Source organism: Indicator indicator, chromosome 27 (assembly GCF_027791375.1).
Source record: "Indicator indicator isolate 239-I01 chromosome 27, UM_Iind_1.1, whole genome shotgun sequence".
Classification (NCBI taxonomy): domain Eukaryota; kingdom Metazoa; phylum Chordata; class Aves; order Piciformes; family Indicatoridae; genus Indicator; species Indicator indicator.
Window position 1 is genome coordinate 1,774,052 of NC_072036.1, and position 20,692 is coordinate 1,794,743.

The 20,692-nt window shown below is 48.0% G+C and overlaps 1 protein-coding gene across 1 annotated transcript in view; it reads left to right on the forward strand.

Moving 5' to 3' along the window:
* L3MBTL3 (L3MBTL histone methyl-lysine binding protein 3) overlaps positions 1-20,692 on the forward strand; it is a 72,917-nt gene that overhangs the window by 10,520 nt on the left and 41,705 nt on the right. Inside the window, exons 2-6 of the mRNA XM_054393002.1 lie at positions 9,368-9,479; positions 11,727-11,886; positions 13,669-13,807; positions 15,439-15,523; positions 19,377-19,468. Coding sequence (XP_054248977.1) covers positions 9,368-9,479; positions 11,727-11,886; positions 13,669-13,807; positions 15,439-15,523; positions 19,377-19,468 — 588 coding nt within the window. The remainder of the gene's footprint in view (positions 1-9,367; positions 9,480-11,726; positions 11,887-13,668; positions 13,808-15,438; positions 15,524-19,376; positions 19,469-20,692) is intronic.

Genomic DNA, 20,692 nt, shown 5'->3' on the forward strand with positions numbered 1-20,692 from the left:
TATGGAGGGGACTCCACTGCTTCCCTTGGGAGATGATTCCAGTGTCTGGCTATGCTCATAGGGAACCATTTTCCTCTGGAGTCCAATGGGAAACCTCTCCAGGAGTAACTTGCCCCCATCACCACTTGTCACTTCCAGTTCATAAGTGATGAGAGGATATTCCTATTACTAATTTCTTTTTCACCAGGTTGTAATTTGGTAGTAATCCTTTATGCTCCTGCCTGTCCAGAGAGGAAAAAAGCCTTTCCTTTTGCATTCAAGTTGTTCTCTCTTCTTTGTTATTTCAGGATTAGCTATTGCAATGTTCCTGAAGCATCTGAAAATCAATGGAAGATTGCTCGAAGTGCTTGACTTTCTTGCTGACAGCATCATTCCAGTGAGAGGGGATCTGGCCCTGCCTCTTGGTGCTGGTGTGGAATTTAATCTCTGCTGATCATGGACTGTTAAAAACTTCTCCACTCATCTTGATATTAGGGATAAATTCTTTCCAGTGAGGGTGGTGAGACACTGGAACAGGGAGGCTGTGGCTGCCTCCTCCAGGGAGGCTCAAGGCCAGGCTGGATGAGACCTTGAGCAAGCTGGGCTGGTGGGAGGTGTCCCTGCCCATGGCAGGGGAGGATGGAAGTAGGTGATCTTGAAGGTCCCTTCCAACCCAACCCATTCTATGAATCTATCAATGATGATTCAGAGAGCCCTGAACAGCCTGGGTTCCTGCTTGAGGAGTTTGCTGTTTGCTATGCGTGCAGAGCAGAAGCATGCAGGCAGGATCCCTTCTCATCATGAAAGAGAGGCAATAGTCAGGTGCAGAGACTCATTCCCCTAACCTTCTCTGTGCCTGAAAACAGGAAAATTTTGTCAGCAGGCAAGCCTCAGGAGTCACGTGCTGGGAGCAGAGTCTGGGGAGGGCTGAAGAGCTGGGGAGAGCTGTTTTTATTTTCCTGTGTAAGTGGCTGAGCACAGAGGGTTTGTTTCAGGAATTGCTTTGCAGGGCACTGTAGCAGTAATTGCTGGAGTGCCAAGAGCAGTTTTAGATCCATGCTCTTTGTTATCTCAGTGGGGTTTGGGTTAAAGAAAATAAACAGTCCTGCTCTCAAACCCTGTAGAGTAAATAAGACTGGCTTTACTGCTTGAAAAAGGGATATAAAAATACTCTACAGCAGCCTCATTTTCTGAATGCTCTCCAGCCCCTGCCTGGGGCAGGGCTTCTGTGGAATAAAATAGTCTGCGATGGTGCCTGCAAAAGCTGTGTCACACACAGGGGGAATGGTTGGGTGGACAAATTGTGGCATTTGCTTACTCAATGTAAAAAATAGTTTGGCAAGTAGCAGGACATGGTTGGACAGTACAGTGTCTGTAGAGCATTGCTTTGGAGAGAGATGCATAGAATCCCAGAATGGTTTGGGTTGGAAGAGAGCTTCAAGATCACCCAGTTCCAACCCCCTGCCATGGGCAGGGACACCTCCCACCAGCACAGCTTGCTCAAGGCCTCATCCAGCCTGGCCTTGAACACCTGCAGGGAGGAGGCAGCCACAGCCTCCCTGGGCAACCTGTGCCAGTGTCTCACCACCCTCAAAGAGTTTCTTCCTAATATCTAGAGGAGGGGCAAGAAAATCACTGATTTCTCTGAGAGGTTCCACTGAGGTCACTGCAATTAAACAGTGCTTGAATTCATGAGTAGGAACTGCTAACCAGAGATCAGGCTGTAGTTCTGCTTCTGCACCTCCAGTAGTGGTTTCAGGTTTGGGCTTCTCACTCCAAGAAGGACATTGAGGTGCTGGAGCATATCTAGCAAAGGGCCACAAAGCTGGGGAAGGGTCTGGAGAACAGGGCTGGGGAGGAGCAGCTGAGGGAGCTGGGGGTGTTCAGTGTGGAGAAGAGGAGGCTGAGGGAGAACTCATTGCTCTCTACAGCTCCCTGCGAGGAGGTTGGAGTCAGGTGGGGATTGGGCTCTGCTCCCTAGTCTCAGGTGAAAGAAGGAGAGGAACTGGCCTGAAATTGTGCCAGGGGAGGGTTAGGTTGGAGATGAGGACAAATTTCTTTAGTGCAAGAGTGGTCAGGGATTGGCAGAGGCTGCCCAGGGAGGTGATGGAGTCTCCATCCCTGGAGGTGTTCAAGAAACCTGTGGCTGTGGCACCTGTGTACATGGTTTGATGGCCATGGTGGTGTTGGGTGGACAGTTGGACTGGATGACCTTAGAGGGCTTTTCCAATTTCAACAATTCTCTGATTCTCAGATTCTTTGGTTGGTATCACTGCAATCCCAGGTGTTACTCTCTAAACAGACTGCTGCATAACTGCTACTTTGAGTTTAATTACTTCACAGGCATAAAGAGGATTTCCTCATTTTACTTTCGTTTTGGGTGATGGAAATGTTGATTTTTTTTCTGAGCTGGTCCACAGTCACACTGTAGTGCTCAAGACAAGTTCTGTTCCTGAAGGTGCTGCCAGAGTGCTGCAGTAGTTGTCTTCATTGCAGTGAAGCCTTCATCCTTCCCTTGCCCAGCAGATGGTAGCATTGCCTGGTTTTTCCTAAGGTGCTTTGAAGCTGTGCATTAAGATGCATGCAGCTTTCTCTTTGTCCTTTGCACTTCCACAGTTCTTCCTTTTTCACCCTTTTCCTTTCTCCCTGTTCTGCCGAACAATAGTTTTTACCTGATATGGCTCAGTCTCACAGTATATCAGAGGTTGGAAGGGACCTCAAGGGATCATCAGGCCAAACCCCCCTGCCAGAGCAGCATCACTTAGGGTAATCTGCACAGGAATGCATCCAGGTGGGGTTTGAAAGTCTTCAGAGAAGGAGACTCCACAACCCCCCTGGGCAGCCTGTTCCAGGGCTCTGTCACCCTCACTGTAAAGAAGTTTCTCCTCATGTTGAGCTGAAATCTTCTATGTTCAAGCTTGAACCCATTGTTCCTTGGCTTATCACTGTGAAATCTTCTCTGTTCCAGTTTGTCTCCATTGGTCCTTGTCCTATCACTGTGCACCACCCAAAAGAGCCTGGCCCCCTCCCCTTGACACCCACCCCTCAGCTATTGATAGACATTGATCAGATCCCTCTCAGCCTTCTCTTCTCCAGACTAAACAGCCCCAGGGCTCTCAGTCTCTTTTCACAGGGAGGTGCTCAAGTCCCCTTAAGCATCCTCCTGGCTCTTCCTTGGACTCTCTCCAGCAGGTCTCTGTCTCTCTTGAACTGGGGAGCCCCAAACTGGACACAGGATTGCAGCTGTGGTCTCAGCAGGGCAGAGTAGGAGTAGAGAGGTAGAAGAACTTCCCTAGCCCTGCTGGACAAATAGCAGCCTTTACTCTGAATCTTTGTGGCAACTGCTGAGGCCTCATACACTCTCAAAGAGCACAAGGAACAGCAAACAGGTCATCTGCTCTTTGTTGCTCTGAATTCAACACATGGGGACTTCATTTGACACTGGCTGTCAGTATTTCTTTGCAGTGGGTTTGAATTTCTAGGAATGAATCTCTGATATGGTAGCTATTGCTCATTGGTTGCAAATTAATTTTTATCCTATGTGGTGACAAAGACACAGAGGAATGTTATGAGATGTGGAACTGAAAGCCCTTTTAAAGATTCCCTCTGCCTTCAGCTCTGCATGATAAGGCACTGGACTTCCAAGAGGAATGGAAAGGTCTAAAGCCACTGGATAAAGGACAGGGAAAGTGCACCTGTGTTTACAGAATCAACCAGGTTGGAAAAGACCTCAGAGATCATCGAGTCCAACCTATTACCTAATCCCTAACACCTCCTGACAGACCATGGCTCCAAGTGCCACAGCCAAGGTTTTTTTGAACACCTGTTAGGGTTACTCACATTCATAGAATCATGGATGGTAGGGGTTGGAGGAGAGAATATCCAGTCCAACCCCCTGCCAGAGCAGGATCACCCAGGACAGGTCACACAGGAACACATCCAGGTGGGTCTTGAAAGTCTCCAGAGCAGGAGACTCCACAACCTCTCTGTGCAGCCTGCTCCAGGCCTCCAGTGCCCTCACACCAAAGAAGTTTCTCCTCATGTTGAAGTGGAACTTCTTGGGGACACTGAGACAAAATGAATTTCCAAGGATGAGCCCACCACATGGTGGGCAAAGAATGACAGCCTGATGGAGTAGATGGAGCACCACTTTCACAAGAAGAACAGAAGGAGCTCGTGCTTAGCCTAATGAAATCAAATCCAGTGGTACATAATGTACATAATGACCTAGAATGTAAGCCCTAGGTGCTAGAGCTATACAATCCATAGGGGAGTGTTAAGACCAAATGGTTGCAAACTGACTGTGGATGAATGTAAATGAAAGGTTAGAAGCTTTTTCAAGAAGGGAATGCAGAGATGAATTTTCAGTTGAAGCACTGATAGCAGAACTTCTGTCTGCAGTGGACTGCAGATGAAACACTGATGATGTTTGGACATAGATTCATAGAGTCACAGAGTGGTTTGGATTGGAAGGGACCTTAAAGCTCATCCAGTTCCAACCCCCTGCCATGGGCAGGGACACCTCCCACCAGCCCAGCTTGCTCAAGGCCTCATCCAGCCTGGCCTTGAACACCTTCAGGGAGGAGGCAACCACAGGCTCCCTGGGCAACCTGTTCCAGTGTCTCACTGCCCTCACTGGAAAGCATTTCTTCCTCATCTTCAGTCTCAATCTGCACTCTACCAGCTCAAAGCCATTGTCCCTCATCCTGTCACTCCCAGCACTTGTCCAAAGTCCCTCTCCAGCTCTCCTGGAGCCCCTTCAGGTACTGGAAGGCTGCTCTGAGGTCTCCCTGGAGCCTTCTCTTCTCCAGGCTGAACAGCCCTCAGCCCTCTCACCTTGTCCCCATAGGGGAGGTTCTCCAGCCTTCTGATCATCTTTGTGGCCCCCTCAGTGGTCTAGTGGTGTTGGGTAGAGGGTTAGACTTGGTGATCTTAGAGGTCTTTTCCAACCTTCTGTGACACACTTTGCATGATGCTGTTGCCTGCAGTAAACAAAGCCTTAGTGGTGCATGATACTTGTTGCAGTCCTGTGTAAATTTTCATCAGTATTGGTGTTTCTTGATAGGAATTTTGATCACTAGAAGAACTGAGCATGTGAACAGAGAGTAAACGGTCCAGAAACATTTATAGTGTTTGGTTCTTATTTATTTATTATTTGATGCACCTCGATGTGTTCTCTGTCTGTTGAATGGATGTTAAAATGTTCCTGAGGGTTGAATGAACAGTCACATTGAGTGAAGTCCTGCTGGATCTGGGCATCATTTCCAGAGAATGTGAAAATCTATCTCTGCTCTGAGTAGATGGATTCTCTGATGGTGTTTGCACATGGAAGCTGCTCTCTCATTCCCTTTTGATCCTTATGGAAACTGCTGAAGGCATCCAAATAATTTCTGTGCTGTTTCCTTACCCATAGCAGTTGGAGTCTTGGTTTCTGATACACTTGTGTTAAAAGAATGGCAGGAGCTTGAAAATTAGTATTTTTGCCCTTGTTGCTCACCTGTACATCAGACTTTGAAAGTTAAATTTGCTATCTAAATGTTAGATTTATCCCTGTTTATCTAGTGGATTCCCTCCTGAAAGCCCTGAAGGTTTCTTTCTCTCTTTTTCTTTGCCTTCTGATGTTTGAAGACCATTGGCTGCATTTGCTGGGCTAGAGAATTGTCTTTTGAAGAGGTTACTTAACATTTCCAGATAGGCATTTGACAAAAGTAACAGAATCACAGAAACATTCAGGTTGGAAGTGACCCTCAGGATCACCAAGTCCAACCCAGAACCCTACTCTGCAAGGGTCACCCCTAAACCATAGCCCCAGGCACCACATCCAAACCACTTTGAAACACCTCCAGGCTTGGGGACTCCACCACCTGTGCAGCTGTGCCAGTGCCTGACCATACCTGCTGGGAAAAAATGTTTCCTGCTGTCCAGTTTAAACCTGCCCAGAGCAGCTTAAGGCCTTTCCTTCTTGTTCTATCCCTAATTACCTGTGAGAAGAGACCAGCACCAACCTTTCCACAACCTCCTCTCAGGTAGCTGTAGACAGCAATGAGGTCTGCCTTCAGCCTCCTCTTTTTCACACTAACCATCCCCAGCTCCTTCAGTGGCTTTTCATAAGATTTATTCTCCATACCCAACAAGCTTTATAATTTATTCTCTTGTAAACATTGAAGTGACACAAATCAGGCTTTTTTGTGAGATGGCTTTGAAATAACTTTATAATAATGGCCTGGCTTTGTGTCTATCAATAGGAATTTGACTTTTCACTTTGGTGAAGAAAGTTTTGAGGAAACCCCTGTATTCCATTGCAAATTTATTTATTTCTTCAATGAGTTTTGTGACTTCAGTTGTTATTCCTCAGAAAGCTATGGATCTGTTCCCTGAGGTTAGCTCAGCGGCACTGTTTCCTTCCCTGCTGTGAAATTCCAGACTGTCAAGATGCTTAGGGAAATATATGGGAGGACAGGACCCCCCAAAAGAGAGGAAATACAATGGCAAAATCTTTACTTGAGGGTGTTCTTGTTTCCTGCTTTCTAAGCAAAATTGGCTTTTGAAGATGATGTTTTTCATGGCCACACAAACCACCATTAATCTACATGAGCAGCTCCCCAGGAGCCAGCAGTGCCCTCCTGCAGCCCAGCAGGCAGCTGTGTGCTGGGCTGCAGCCAGAGGAGTGTGGGCAGCAGGGCAGGAGAGGGGATTCTGCCCCTTGGCTCTGCTCTGCTGAGACCTCACCTCCAATCCTGCCTCCAGGTCTGGTGTTCCCAGCAGGAGAAGGACACAGAGCTGCTGGAGTGAGTCCAGAGGAGGCCACAAAGATGCTCCAAGGGCTGGAGCAGCTCTGCTGTGAGGCCAGGCTGAGGGAGCTGGGGGTGTGCAGCCTGGGGAGGAGAAGGCTCTGGGGGGACCTTAGAGCTGCCTGCCAGGACCTGAAGATCCTGCAGGAAGGCTGCAGAGAGACTTTTCCTGAAGGTGTCTGGAGACAGGCCAAGGGGGAATGGTTTGAAGCTGAGGGAGAGCAGGGTTAGACTGGAGCTGAGGGAGAAGTTCTTCATTACCAGGCTGGTGAGACTTTGGAACAGGCTGCCCTGGGAGTTTGTGGATGCCCCCTGCCTGGAGGTGTTGAAGGCCTTAGGCAGCCAAGTCTAGCTGAGAGGTGTCCCTGCCCATGGCAGGGGGGTGGAGATGATCTCTGGGCTCCCTTCCAACCTAAGCCATACTATGGTTCTGTTACCTCTTTTTGTCATGCTTCCAGCAGCAGGCACCAGTTGGCACATTGCTCTGGCAGGTCATCCCTCTGCTGGCTTTCTGCAGCACACTGCTCTCTGCATCTCTTTATCCTGTTTTTAAGCAGTTAACCTCTGTCACAAGTGTTTTGTTGCTTTTCCTTCCCAGCTGAAGGCAAGAGTATGACTCCCAAGCTCTGGAGGCATTGTCTGGTCAGTCAGGAGGAGCTCAGCATGCACAGCAGTGCTGAAGCTGTGCTGGGGAAGCAGAGGCTGACTGCAGACATATCTGCTCTGAGTTTGTGTCCAAGCAGGAGCTGGAGGCCTCTGGAACTGATGGAAGGCTGTGGGTGAAAATGGGGACAGGCACACATCTCAGCTTCTCCTTGCAAGAGAGATTCTCCAGTCCCCTCAGCGTCTTCATGGCCCTCTGTTGGACTCTGTCCAGCAGTTCACTGCTTCTCTTGAACTGGAAGCCCAGAACTGGACACAATACTCCAGGTCTGGCCTCACCAGGGCAGGGTAGAGGGAGAGGAGACCCTCCCTTAACCTGCTGGCCACACTCTTAGTGCAACCCAGGATGCCATTGGCCTTCTTGGCCCCAGGGACACATTGCTGGTTCATGGTGAGCTCACTGTCCACCTGCATCACAGGTCCTTCTCCATGGAGCTGCTTTCCAGCAGCTCAACTCCTCACCTGTTCTGGTGCAGGAGGTTATTCCTCTCCTCTGTGCAAAGCTCAGAGTTAAGCTCTTCACTCTTCAAAGCAAACTGTCGTGGACAAAATGCTGCCTTAAAGCCACGTAGTGACCAGGAGCTGAGGTTTGTTCTCACCTCCTAGCACTGTAATCAGGATGGCATTTGGAAGACACTTTTTCTGCAGGCAGCAGGAGGGATCTAAGTGCCAGTGCTGCTGTGTGAGCACAGCATGTGGGGCATTGTGCAGCCCTGCTCCTGGCTGACATTAATGCCACCTTCAGCTGTAATTAAGCAGCTCACAGACTGCCCTGAGGTGTGTGTTTGCGTGCAGTCCACAGCAGAGGAGCACAGCGTTTGCAGAGAATGCTGACACTGCTGTGCTCTGTGAACCTTTTGTGTTAGATGTTCCTGAATGATCCTCATGACTGGAGTGCTGCCAATGAAACACACCTGTGGGAGACTCTCCCAGGAATTTCTGTTAATGACCATAGAATCTTAGAATGGATTGGGTTGGAAGGGACCTTCAAGATCATCCAGTTCCAACCTCCTGCCATGGGCAGGGACACCTCCCTCCAGCCCAGGTTGCTCAAGACCTTGAACAGCTCTAGGGAAGAGGCATCCACAGCCTCCCTGGGCAACCTGTTCCAGTGTCTCACCACCCTCCCTGGAAAGAATTTCTTCCTCATCTCCAGTCTCCTCCCTGTGCTGCTGCTCTCCCTGCTCTGGATGCAGCTCAGCACACAGCTGCCTGCTGGTCTGCCAGGGACCACTGCTGGCTCCTGGGGAGTTTGTCACCAACTGACACCCCCAAGGCCTCCTCCTTAGGGCTGCTGTTGAGCCACTTCTTACCCAGCCTGGGTTTGTGCTTGGGATTGCCCTGACCCAGCTGCAGGACTTTGCACTTGATCTTGTTGAACTTGATGCTGCTGGCTTGGGCTCACCTCTCTCTCTGGGTGGATCTCTTCCCTCCAGCATTGTGAACTACACCACACAGCTTGGTGTCTTCCACAGTCTTGCTGAGGCTGCCTCAGCCCCATGTCCATGTCACTGACAGAGATGTTAAACAGCATCAGCCCCTGGGGAACACCACTCATCCCTGGTCTCCATTCGGACATTGAGCAACTCTCTGAATGTGGCCTTCTAGCCAGTTCCTTATCCAGCTCTACCCTTCAGGGCCATGTTTTGCTATGGTGTTTTGCTTCTTGTCTTAAGGTAGACATCAATCTGTATATGGAGGCCTTTGTGTGTCAGTGTCTGTTGCAAATTAAGATTTTCAGCTAACAAAATGGGTTTGCATTTTGCTTGCTGGAAGCAAGAGCAGCTTGCTGCAATTTCCTTAGGGATGAGCAGAAACACAGCAAAGTGGATAATATGGTGAGGACATCATTCCTTGGGTTATTGGAGAAGATACCTTAAGAGAGTAGTAGAACATTTTTACTATGCTCTGTGCCATTTGTTTTGTTTTTACAGTTCAGAGTGAATGAATTTGGGGCCCTGGAAGTGATCACAGATGAAACTGAGATGGAGAGTGTTAAAAAGGCAACTGCTACCACCACCTGGGTGGTTCCAACTGCTCAAGAAGGTCAGTTCAGAGGCTGTAAACATTTCCTGTGTTGTGTTTAATAAAGCAGTTGGTCTTAAAGTTTCCCCCAAAGTTTAAAGAAAAAAAAAAAAGCAAGCCACAGTTCTTTGATTTAATGCCCAGAGTATCTCTGATGATATTACCTGTGTCTTGGGGTGTGACTATGACAAGAAATGCAGCTCAAGTGCAAAGGAAACCATTCCACTGGTAAACATCTGAAGTTCAATTCCAGCCACAATTTTGTTCATCAGTATTTTTATCTGAGTTCAGAGTCAGTATTTTCTCTCTGTTTAATTGGAATAGTATTCCATGTCTTACTCTAAGTTATTGAGGATGTTTTAGCTGTTGCTTTCATTGAGTTGCTTTCTCCAGACTGGCCACAGAGATACTCAGTGTGAGGCTTGAGAGGGCTCTGGGCAATCTGAGGTGATACATCCCACCTGGGCTTGAACACGTCCAGGGAGGGGGCATCCACAACCTCCCTGGGCAACCTGTGCCAGTGTCTCACCACCAAAATTAAAAGAAAATTTGGAAGTCTGTTTTTCAAAGCACTTACAGAATATGTAGTTTAAAAGAAAACTGATAAAATATGGTATCAAAAAAGAAAAATCCCAAGGTATCTGTAACTGCAAAGTACCTGAAGGGGCCTACAAGAAGGCTGCAGAAGGACTGTTTGCAAGGGCCTGCAGTGATAGGACAAGGAGCAATGGTTTGAAATGAGAGCAGAGCAGATTTAGGTTGGATGTGAGGAACAAGTTCTGCACTATGAGGCTGCTGGAACACTGGAACAGGTTGCCCAGGGAGGTGGTTGGAGCCCCATCCCTGAGATATTCAAGGTGAGGCTTGACAGGGCTCTGGGCAACCTATCTAGTAGAGGATGTCCCTGCTGATTGCAGAGAGGTTGCACTGGATGAGCTTTGGGGGTCCTTTCCAACCCAGACCATTGTTATGATTCTTATGACTTTGCAGAGTGCCCACAGCTCACTGGTGATCAAGTGCCATGCCCTGTGAGCTGCCTTCACGTGGTCTTGGCTGCTGCTCAGCAACCACCAGCCATGTCAGTGTGTCTGCACTGCTGCCTTGCTCCTGCTCACCTGAAATCAGTGTGTTGGGATCGTTTATGTGTCTGCTGAGTGACAGCATTCTGACACTGGTAGTCCCTGGCTGCCAAAGGAGATGTTTCCTGGGTTTGAAATGCTGACAGCAGGTGTTTCCACCTTTTCTGTTCTAGGAAAGTTGGTTTATGTGGCTAGAAATTCTGATAATTTCTGAGTCCAGCAATGATGGAGTAGCATGAATCATACAATGAGTTGGGTTGGAAGAGACCTCCAAAGCTCATCCAGTCCAACCCCCTGCAGCCAGCAGGGACATCCTCCATTAGATCAGGTTGCCCAGGGCCTTGTCCAGCCTCACCTTGAACATCTCCAGGGATGGGGCCTCAACCACCTCCCTGGGCAACCTGTTCCAGTGTTCCACCACTCTAATGGTGCAGAACTTGTTCCTCACATCCAATCTAAGTCTGCTCTGCTCTCGTTTCAAACCATTGCCCCTGGTGCTGTCAGCACAGGCCTTTGAGAACAGTCCTTCTGCAGCCTTCTTGTAGGCCCCTTCAAGTACTTTGCAGTTACAGCTACCTAGGGGCTTTTCTTTTTGGATATTATATTTTATCAGTTTTCTTTTAAAATAGACATTCTGCAAGCCCTCTGAAAAGCAGACTTCCACGTTTTCTTTTAATTTTGGTGGTGAGACACTGGCACAGGTTGCCCAGGGAGGCTGTGGCTGCCTCCTCCCTGGAGGTGTTTAAGGCCAGGCTGGATGAGTCCTTGAGCAAGCTGTGCTGGTGGGAGGAGTCCCCGCCCATGGCAGGGAGGTTGGGACTAGATGATCTTGAAGGTCCCTTCCAACTGAAGCCATTCTATGGTTGTAATCATCAGTTTAAGCATGATCACTTCATCACAGAATCATTTCAGTTGGGAGACACCTTTAAGATCATCTCCCCAGATTCACTCCTTCCACAAGCAGCCACATCAAGCACTGATGACAGAAGGATGAGATTGGTGAAGCCCTCTCAGTATGAAACCCCAACTTGCCTGCCAGGAATAGAGACCCCACACAGACACTAACTCCTAAGAAGAATGGTGTGGCTGACTTGTGTTTTTTCTGTCTGTTTAGCATGGGTTGCTGGGAAGGGTTGGAAATGTATCACCTCTGCCTAAGGGAAGTTTCTTCTTTGTTCTCACTGTACAGCCTTTTCAGAAAAGACAGGGATCTCCACGAGGTTGAAGGACACTGCAAAAATGGATGGACTTGTTTTCTGTGAAAACTGCTACCACTATGGTACCATAGAAGAATTTGTTCCTGAAGGGAAATTCTGCAGCCAGAAATGTGCCCAGCAAGTGAAAAACAAGTAGGTGCTGTTGCAAAGCATAGAAACAAAGAGTCTGGCAGAAATGCAGCACATTAGATAAAAAGTGGTGGGAATGAAATGTTGATGGTGGAGCAAAGGGAGCTGTTAAGCAGCTGTGTTTTGGTGAGTCTCCATCAGACTGGAAAATTCTTTCAGTGGTTTTCACTGATAGGCATTACCAGGGTTTGGTTCTGTCTGACAGTGATGCTGAAGGCAGAGTTTCTTTGCTCAGTCTGCTGTGTTCTGTTGTCAGATGCAAGTAGTGAAAATGAAAAAGTCTCTGGGATGCATGAATCAGTGTCAGCCAGCCACCCTGTTTCATAATCATTGGAATTAAGAGACTCAGTAATGAGATGTTTGGTGTGGGAAGTTAATTATAATTAAGTGCAAAGAGCTGTATTAGAGATGACAGTGAGTGAAAACAGGAGCATGCTCTAGTTTCTCAGTTCCTTTTCTTTCAGCTAGTGCAGTTTATCTCAGAATCACAGAATGCTAGGGGTTGGAAGAGACCTCCAGAGATCATCCAGTCCAACCTCCTGCCAGAGCAGGATCACCCAGGGCAGTAACACAGCCAGAACAGTCTTGAAAGTCTCCAGAGGAGACTCCACAAATCTCTGGACAGCCTGCTCCAGCCCTCCAGCACCCTCACACCAAAGAAGTAACTTCTCATGTTGAGGTGGAACTTCCTGGGTTCCAGTTTGTGTCCACTGCCCCTTGTCCCATCCCAGGACACCACTGAACAGAGCCTGGCCCCTTCTTGCTCCCCACCCCTCAGAGTTTTGTAACCATTGATCAGATCCCTCTCAGCCTTCTCCAGGCTCAACAGCTGCAGGGCTCTCAGCCTTTCCTCATCACACAGATGTTCCAGTCCTCCAGTTATCCTTGTAGCCTTCCATTGGACTCTAACCAGTATATCCCAGTCCCTGTTGAACTGGGGAGCCCAGAACTGGACACAATACTCCAGCTGTGGTCTCACCAGGGCAGAGTAGGGGGAGAGCAGAACCTCCCTAGACCTTCTGGAAAGACTTTTCTTGATGCACCCCATGATGCTGTTGGTCTTCTTGGCCACAAGGGCACGTTGCTGTTCCCATAACTACTGTCCACTAGGACTCTGAGGTCATTCTCCATGGGGCTGCTCTCCAGTAGGACAATCCCTAGTGTCATCTTACCATGAGTGTAGGTTTGGGTTAGCATCCCCACTCTGTATTGCACATGACTGCATTATGGCAGTTGTTAACCTCCATGGGTTTGTACTTTTCCCTTCATTTTTAGCTAACTGCCTCCCAGTTTTCTGTCCTGGTTGCTTCATTACCAATTTGTCCAGTCACAGCCCAGCTTTCTCCAATTGGATTTGTCAGTCTGCGTAATGAATTCCCTTTGCTTTCCTGTCTGTGCCCTGCCCTGCAGTCCTGCCCATTTCACAGTGTGCTTCTCTGTGAGGCTTGGTGGCAGGTCACAGCAGACAGGCTGTTCGGAACGTGCAGAACGTGTCCAGCAGAAGCTGACAGCTTTCTTGTTGCAGTTGCTGTTGTCCATCTTGCAGATTAATTCTTTTGGCAGATGTGATTTTCACAGAATCACAGAATGTTAGGGGCTGGAAGGGACCTCGAGAGATCATCCAGTCCAACCCCCCTGCCAGTAGTTATTTCCAAGACTATATGTAGTGTATAGTATGGGACTTGCAAACCCTTGACCTTCAGATTTACTCACTTTGTACTTGTTCTATGACTCTGAGAAGTGAAGTAATGTTGGCTTGGGCTCACTGTGCTACTCTCCTACTAGAGAACCAAAGGAGGAAAAGCCCAGCATGGACTGCAATGGGGAAGATGATTCCAAAGGCATTCGGAAAAGGAAAGCAAAATTACCTCTCAAGGAAGAGTCCAGGGATAATGAAGAGAAGAAAGAGAACCCTGAGGAAACTGTGAGTGTGCATCGTGGACCCCTTCCTCCAAGTGCTTCAGTGAGAGTTTTGCTTCAGATAGCAGTGTCAATAACTTCCTCTGTCTGCAAAGTGATGGCATCACTGGCAGAGCCTCAACAGCTGCTTGGTTCCCTTCCCAATTTAGTTAGGCCTCATCAGTAGATTAATGGGTGCCAATAAGAGCTCTTCATTAGCTGCTTTTCCTCCTGCTTTAAGGACAGAAGAATTTAAAGGAAGATGATACTAACCTAGTCTTGCTATGTCCTCAGGATAGGAAAATTCACAGTACCTTCAGGGTAGGAAATTCCCAGTACCTTCAGGGTAGGAAATTCACAGTACCTTCAGGGTAGGAAATTCCCAGTACCTTCAGGATAGGAAATTCACAGTACCTTCAGGGTAGGAAATTCCCAGTACCTTCAGGGTAGGAAATTCTCAGTACCTTCAGGGTAGGAAATTCCCAGTACCTTCAGGGTAGGAAATTCCCAGTACCTTCAGGATAGGAAATTCCCAGTACCTTCAGGGTAGGAAATTCTCAGTACCTTCAGGATAGGAAATTCTCAGTACCTTCAGGGTAGGAAATTCCCAGTATCTTCAGGATAGGAAATTCACAGTACCTTCAGGGTAGGAAATTCACAATACCTTCAGGATAGGAAACACATATTACCTTCAGGATAGGAAATTTTTAGTACCTTCAGGGTAGGAAATTCCCAGTATCTTCAGGATAGGAAATTCCCAGTACCTTCAGGACAGGAAATTCACAGTACCTTTGGGATGGGGAAATTCCCAGTACCTTCAGGATAGGAAATTCCCAGTACCTTTGGGATAGAGAAATTCCCAGTACCTTCAGGATAGGAAATTTTTAGTACCTTCAGGATAGGAAAGTCCCAGTACCTTCAGGATAGGAAAATTCCCATAATGTTGGTTTCCCTGTAGTATTTGTTTTCTTCCCAATAGCTGTGACTCTGCTGGCAGGAGCACTGTTTTGAGGGGAAATGGAAGAGGTCTGCAGCTCCCAAACTGTCCAAAAGCTGAAGACACCACAGCTGCCAGAAGGGAATTTGTAGCTGTCTGTTTAGCAGTATCTTAGAGAAAAGCCAGTGGACACCTCCTTTACCTCCATGTGTCTGCCCTCCCAAATGAGTACTCCTCTGCTGCTGTGCTCAGGTGCTAACAAAACTGTTAGCACACCACAAATGCAGTACAAAAGCTCAGAGCCATGTTCTGGTTAGTGAAGCAGTTGTACATTTGGAAACAAAGCAGAGTGAAGCTGGGAGAGGTTCTCTTCAAATTCCTGTAGGAGCATAACCATGGCACAGGTACTGCTGCTGACCTTTGGTGCAGCCAGGGCTGCTGAGGGCTTTGTGGTCTGTCCCTGGCTCAGACAGGGCTGGCTGGCTGAGTGCTGGGTGCTGGGAGTCCTTCTGTCTGTCAGTTCCACTGTGTTTGCTGTCATTTGTCACCCACGTCTGGCTTTGTCATTGTTAGACATCTGCAGGTTTGTTGGTGATGAGGGAGAGCTGTGTCACTACCATTTAAATGAGGTCACAGAATCTTTAGGAGTCTATTTTTCATGCACTAGGCTCCTGCACTAATCAAAAACTCTTATTTACTCTCTTCTTCTTTTAATTTAGGAAGACAAACCTGAAGGAAGGATCTTGAGAGTCTCACAAAGGGCCCGAAGGAAAAGGAAAGGAGATACAATGGTTTTGAAACAAAGTAAGTTAGATTATGGAACAAAAGTCTCAACTATCAGCTCATTGAATGATAGAATTCATAGAATCATAGAATGGGTTGGGGTGGAGAGGAATTGATTTAACTATTTTCTCCAGGCCATCAAAACTGACACCAGTGCTTTCTCCCCCTATCATGTCATGGAATCACAGAATGGTTTGGGTTGGAAGGGACCTCAAGGATCATCCAATTCCAACCCCCTGCCATGGACAAGGACACCTCCCACCATCCCAAGTTGCTCAAGGTCTCATCCAGCCTGGCCTTGAACACTTCCAGGAAGGAGGCATCCACAGCCTCCCTGAGCAACCTGTTCCAGTGTCTCACCACCCTCACTATCAAGAATTTCTTCCTGATCTCCAATCTCAGTCTCCCCTCTCCCAGCTCAAAGCCATTGTCCCTCATCCTGTCACTCCCAGCCCTTGTCAAAAGTCCTTTCCTGGCTTTCTTGTAAGCCTCCTGGAATGCTGCTCTGAGGTCTCCCTGGAACCTTCTCCATGCTGAACAGCCTCAACTCTCACAGAATTATAGAAGTGTTTTGGTCAGAAAATCCCTTTAGGATCATTGAGTCCTACTCTTGACCCAGCACCACTGTGGCCACTAAACCATGTCCCCAAGTGCCATGCCCACACATTTCTTGAACACTTCCAAGGGGGGGGACTCCATCAGCTCCCTGGGCAGCCTGTTCCAATTCCTGACCATTCTTGCAAAAAAAAAAAATTCTTAATCTCCAATTTAACCCTCTCCTGGCACAATTTCAGGCCATTTCCTCTTGTTCTATCCCCTGATACCAAGGAGAAGTTCTTTAGGTGATATTCATCTCTTCCTGTGTACCTTCAGCTCTGTTCAGCTGAATCTCTATTCCATGTTGAATAGAATTTTTCAGTTCAGTGAAAACAAAGTGCCAGTGTGACTTGAAGGACTGAAGAACTGGGAGAGCCAAGTGAAGACAGAAAATAAACCTCATCACTTGGTAATTCCTTACCTTGTACCAAGAGCCAGTTTGTTTACCTCTGGCACTTTGAAGGAAGACACAGTGAGGATACATTTAGTTGATGCATGTTTTAGGGGCTGTTTTTTTCACCCCAGTATTAAAGGGAATCAGGCTCATTGAATTCCCAGCTGTGGAAATATCTCTGTGAAGCAGAAGTAAAAGTTTACTTTTGTTTCCCTGGAGATCAATTTAGTATCTACAGTATCATGCTGGAAATAGGCACATTTATGGAAGTGTTTAGGAATAATTGCTGTAATCAGTCCAAAGGGACATCCACTGCATCAAACAGCTTAATAAAGCATATTTGAGATGAGTGAGGCTTTTGCAAGCTCTCTGTGTGAAAGATACTTTCAGGGAGAGAAGCAAGGAATCAGCAGCTATTAGAGCTCAGTGGTACACCAGGCACAAACCCACAGCTTGCCTTCCAGAGTGTTTCTTACAGTAGACTGAGAATCATTGCCAGAAGTTGTCCTTAAATCACAGAATCACAGAATTGTCAGGGTTGGAAGAGACCTCAAGGCTCATCCAGTTCAACCCCTCTGCCATGAGCAGGGACACCTCACACTACATCAGGTTGCCCAGAGCCACATCCAGCCTGGCCTTAAACACCTCCAGGGATGGAGGCTTCCACCACCTCCCCTGGGCAACCTGTGCCAGTGTCTCACCAAAATCAGCACAGAACTCCAAGTAGCTCTGCTGCACAGGAGGCTGCTGAAACACTGAGTGAAGATGCAACAGTGAAAAGTTACAGAAAATCCTCCTCCCAAGGCAGAATTACTCCTGAAATATAAAATATCATTTCTACAGTTGTTTCCAAAGCTGAGGTGATCAGAAGTGTGGGAGATTTCTCTTTTTTCCCATCAAGAGTGGTCAGGGATTGGAATGTGCTACCCAGGGAGGTGTTTGAGTCACCAAGCCTGGAGGTGTTTCAAGGTGGTTTGGGTGTGGTGCCTGGGGCTAGGGTTTAGAGGTGACCCTTGTAGAGTGGGGTTCTGGGTTGGACTTGGTGATCCTGAGGGTCTCTTCCAAACTGAATGTTGATTCTGTGATTCTGAGATGCAGGACAGAGCCAATGCTCTGTGGAAATCACAGAATGATGGAATGGCTTAGGTTGGAAAGGACTTGAAGAGATCATCTGTTGTAACCTCCTTGCTGTGGGACAAGGCAGGGACACCTCTCAAGTAGACTTGGTTGTTCAAAGCCTCATCCAGCCTGGCCTTGAACATCTTCAGGAAGGGGACATCCACAGCCTCCCTGGGCAACCTGTTCCCGAGTCTCACCAGCCTCATACTGAAGAGCATCTTCCTCAGCTCCAGTCTAACGCTGCTCTCCCTTCACTTCAGACCATTCCCCCTTGTCCTGTCTCTAGCCACCCTCAAGAAAAGTTCCTCTGCAGCCTTCCTGGAGGATCCCCTCAGGTACTGGAAGGCAGCTCTAAATCACTGCTGGCCATTGACAGAATCATCTGTAGAGATTTCTTCTTTCATTTCTTTTTTCTTTTGGAAAATGTCAGTTCAGCACCAGAGACTTGGGATAAAAGACCAATTTATATTCAGAACCAAGCACATCACTGTGGATAATTGTGCTGAGCAGCACATCCCTTAAATAGAATAGATGAAAACTGGGTGAATCCCAAAGAAAATGAACCTGCTTTGACAGTGTGGAGTGATTGATTGGTTATTGTGTGGTTACATTAGCATAGAAACATAGAATGCTAGGGGTTGGAGGGGACAGCAAAGTTAGTACTTAGGAGGTTAGTAACCTTTAGTGAGCATGTGGTCATGGAATCACAGAATGGTAGGGGCTGGAGGTGTCCTCAAAAGCTCATCCAGTCCAACCCCCCTGCCAGAGCAGGGTCACCTAGAGCAGGTCACACAGGAACACATCCAGGCAGGTTTTGAATTCATCTCCAGAGGGGGAGATTCCACAACCCCCCTGGGCAGCCTATTCCAGGATCACCTAGAGCTCCAGGGAGACCTTAGAGCAGCCTTCTAGTACCAGGAGGGGAGCTATAGCCTTTGAGCTGGAAGAGAGGAGACTGAGACTGGAGAGGAGGAAGAAATTCTTGAGAGTGAGGGTGGTGAGACACTGGAACAGGTTGCCCAGGGAGGTTTTAGACACCTCCTCCCTGGAGGTGTTATGGGTCAGGTTGGATGAGGCCTTGAGCAAGCTGTGCTGGTAGGAGGTGTCCCTGCCCATGGCAGGGGGCTTGGAACTGGATGATCTTGAAGGTCCTTCCAGCCCAAACCATTCTGTGATTCCCTGATTCCCTGACATGATAGCGGGAGGTAGCTCTGGTGTGAGTTGTGATGGCCTGAAGAAAACAGTGAAATCTCTGCCTCTCCACCCCCAAACCATCACACTACAAAGGGGTAAAGCAGGTTAGAAACTGGTAAAGAATAAAGTCTTCCAGCATGTCCCAAGTGCTATCCAGTTGGAAATGTTTTCCAGGAAAGGAAATTCTCAGAAAAGAAGTCTAATAACACTGAGCTACTTTGTGTTTTAAACTGATCTTGTTAGGTATTTGCAGACTCTATAACTTAATGCTTTTTAAGAGCACTAAGGGAAAAGGAAGAGGGGGCAAGAATTCAAAATGTCCTCATCACCTGCTGGAAACCTTCCTACAGAAACCAGAAGCCTTCATGTGCTTGGTGCCATTAAATATACAGAGCTTCATTTTTGTTTACCCCGAAAGAAGTCCTCAGCAGCACCAGGAATGCAATTCATGAAATGTAGATTTGAGTTGGGTGTGTTAGGAACCTGCAAGTGTTGGGGGGTCTTTTTTTCCTTCTCTGGAGAAGTTTAACCAGTTACAGAATCACTTTGCTGTTGTGTACTTCTTGACAGCTGTACCCTCTAAAGGACGGCAGGCATGGTGCTGGGCATCCTACCTGGAGGAGGAAAAGGCCATTGCAGTACCTACTAAGCTTTTTAAAGAGGTATGTGACCTGCTGAAGTTTAAATCAGTCCACCACCTAGGATCATGAAATTTGTAGGAAATTAATTTGAATTAAAAAAAAGGCAACAAACAAAAAACAATATTAAAAAAAAAAGAAAAAGGAAAAACAAACAAACAAACAAAAATCCCCCAAACAAAACCAAGCATTTGAAGATTTTGCACTTCCTTGGGAGGAAAACCTGCATGAGTAAAACAATGCTGTCCATCAGCAAGATAGTTAGATGGTGTGAAATGAGTGCTCATCCTTGGCTTCCTCAGAGAATTCACAGAATCACAGTGTTAGGAGTTGGAAGGGATCTCCAGAGATCACCCAGTCCAACCCCCCTCTCAGAGCAGGGTCACCCAGGGCAGGTCACACAGAACACATCCAGGTGGGGCTGGAAAGTCTCCAGAGCAGGAGACTCCACAACCTCTCTGTGCAGCCTGCTCCAGGCTGCAGCATCCTCACAGGGACAAAGTTTTCCCTCCTGTTCCTGTGGCACCTCCTCTGCTCCAGCTTGCCCCCAGTGCCCCTTGGATATCCCTGAGCAGAGCCTGGCTCCAGCCCTGCACATCTTTATCCCCAGCAATGAGGGCAGCCCTCAGGCTCCTCTGCTTCCAGCTCCAAGCCCCAGAGCTCCCTCAGCCTGGCCTCACAGGAGATGTTCCACTGCCTGCAGCAGCTCTGTGGCTCTGGGATGGACTCTCTCAAGCAGTTCCCTGAGGTCCTTCTTGACCTAAGGGGCCCAGAACTGGACACAGTATTCCAGATGTGGCCTCACCAAGGCAGAGTAGAGCGGGAGGAGAACCTCTCTTGACCTACTCACCACAGCCCTTCTAACCCACCCCAGGATGCCCTTGGGCTTCTTGGCCACCAGGGCACATTGCTGGCTCATGGCTATCCTGTTGTCCACCAGCACTCCCAGATCCCATTCCCCTATGCTGCCTCACAGCAGCTCAGTCCCAAACCTGTGCTGGTCCCTGGGGTTGTTCTTCCCCAGATGCAGGACCCTACACTTGGCCTTGTAGATGTAGATGAATGCTGGCAAGTGAGGCTGCAGAAAGCAAATGCTTGTCCAGACTCTGCAAGCTCTAGTCCTCCCTTCTGGTCTCTGAAGCTCAAAATCTGATCCATCCTCTCCTTTTTTTCACGTCATGCCATGCTCTGCAAATGTGTTTGGAAAGGTGGTGCAAGGGTCACCTATCCTCTGCCTTGGAGCTTTGA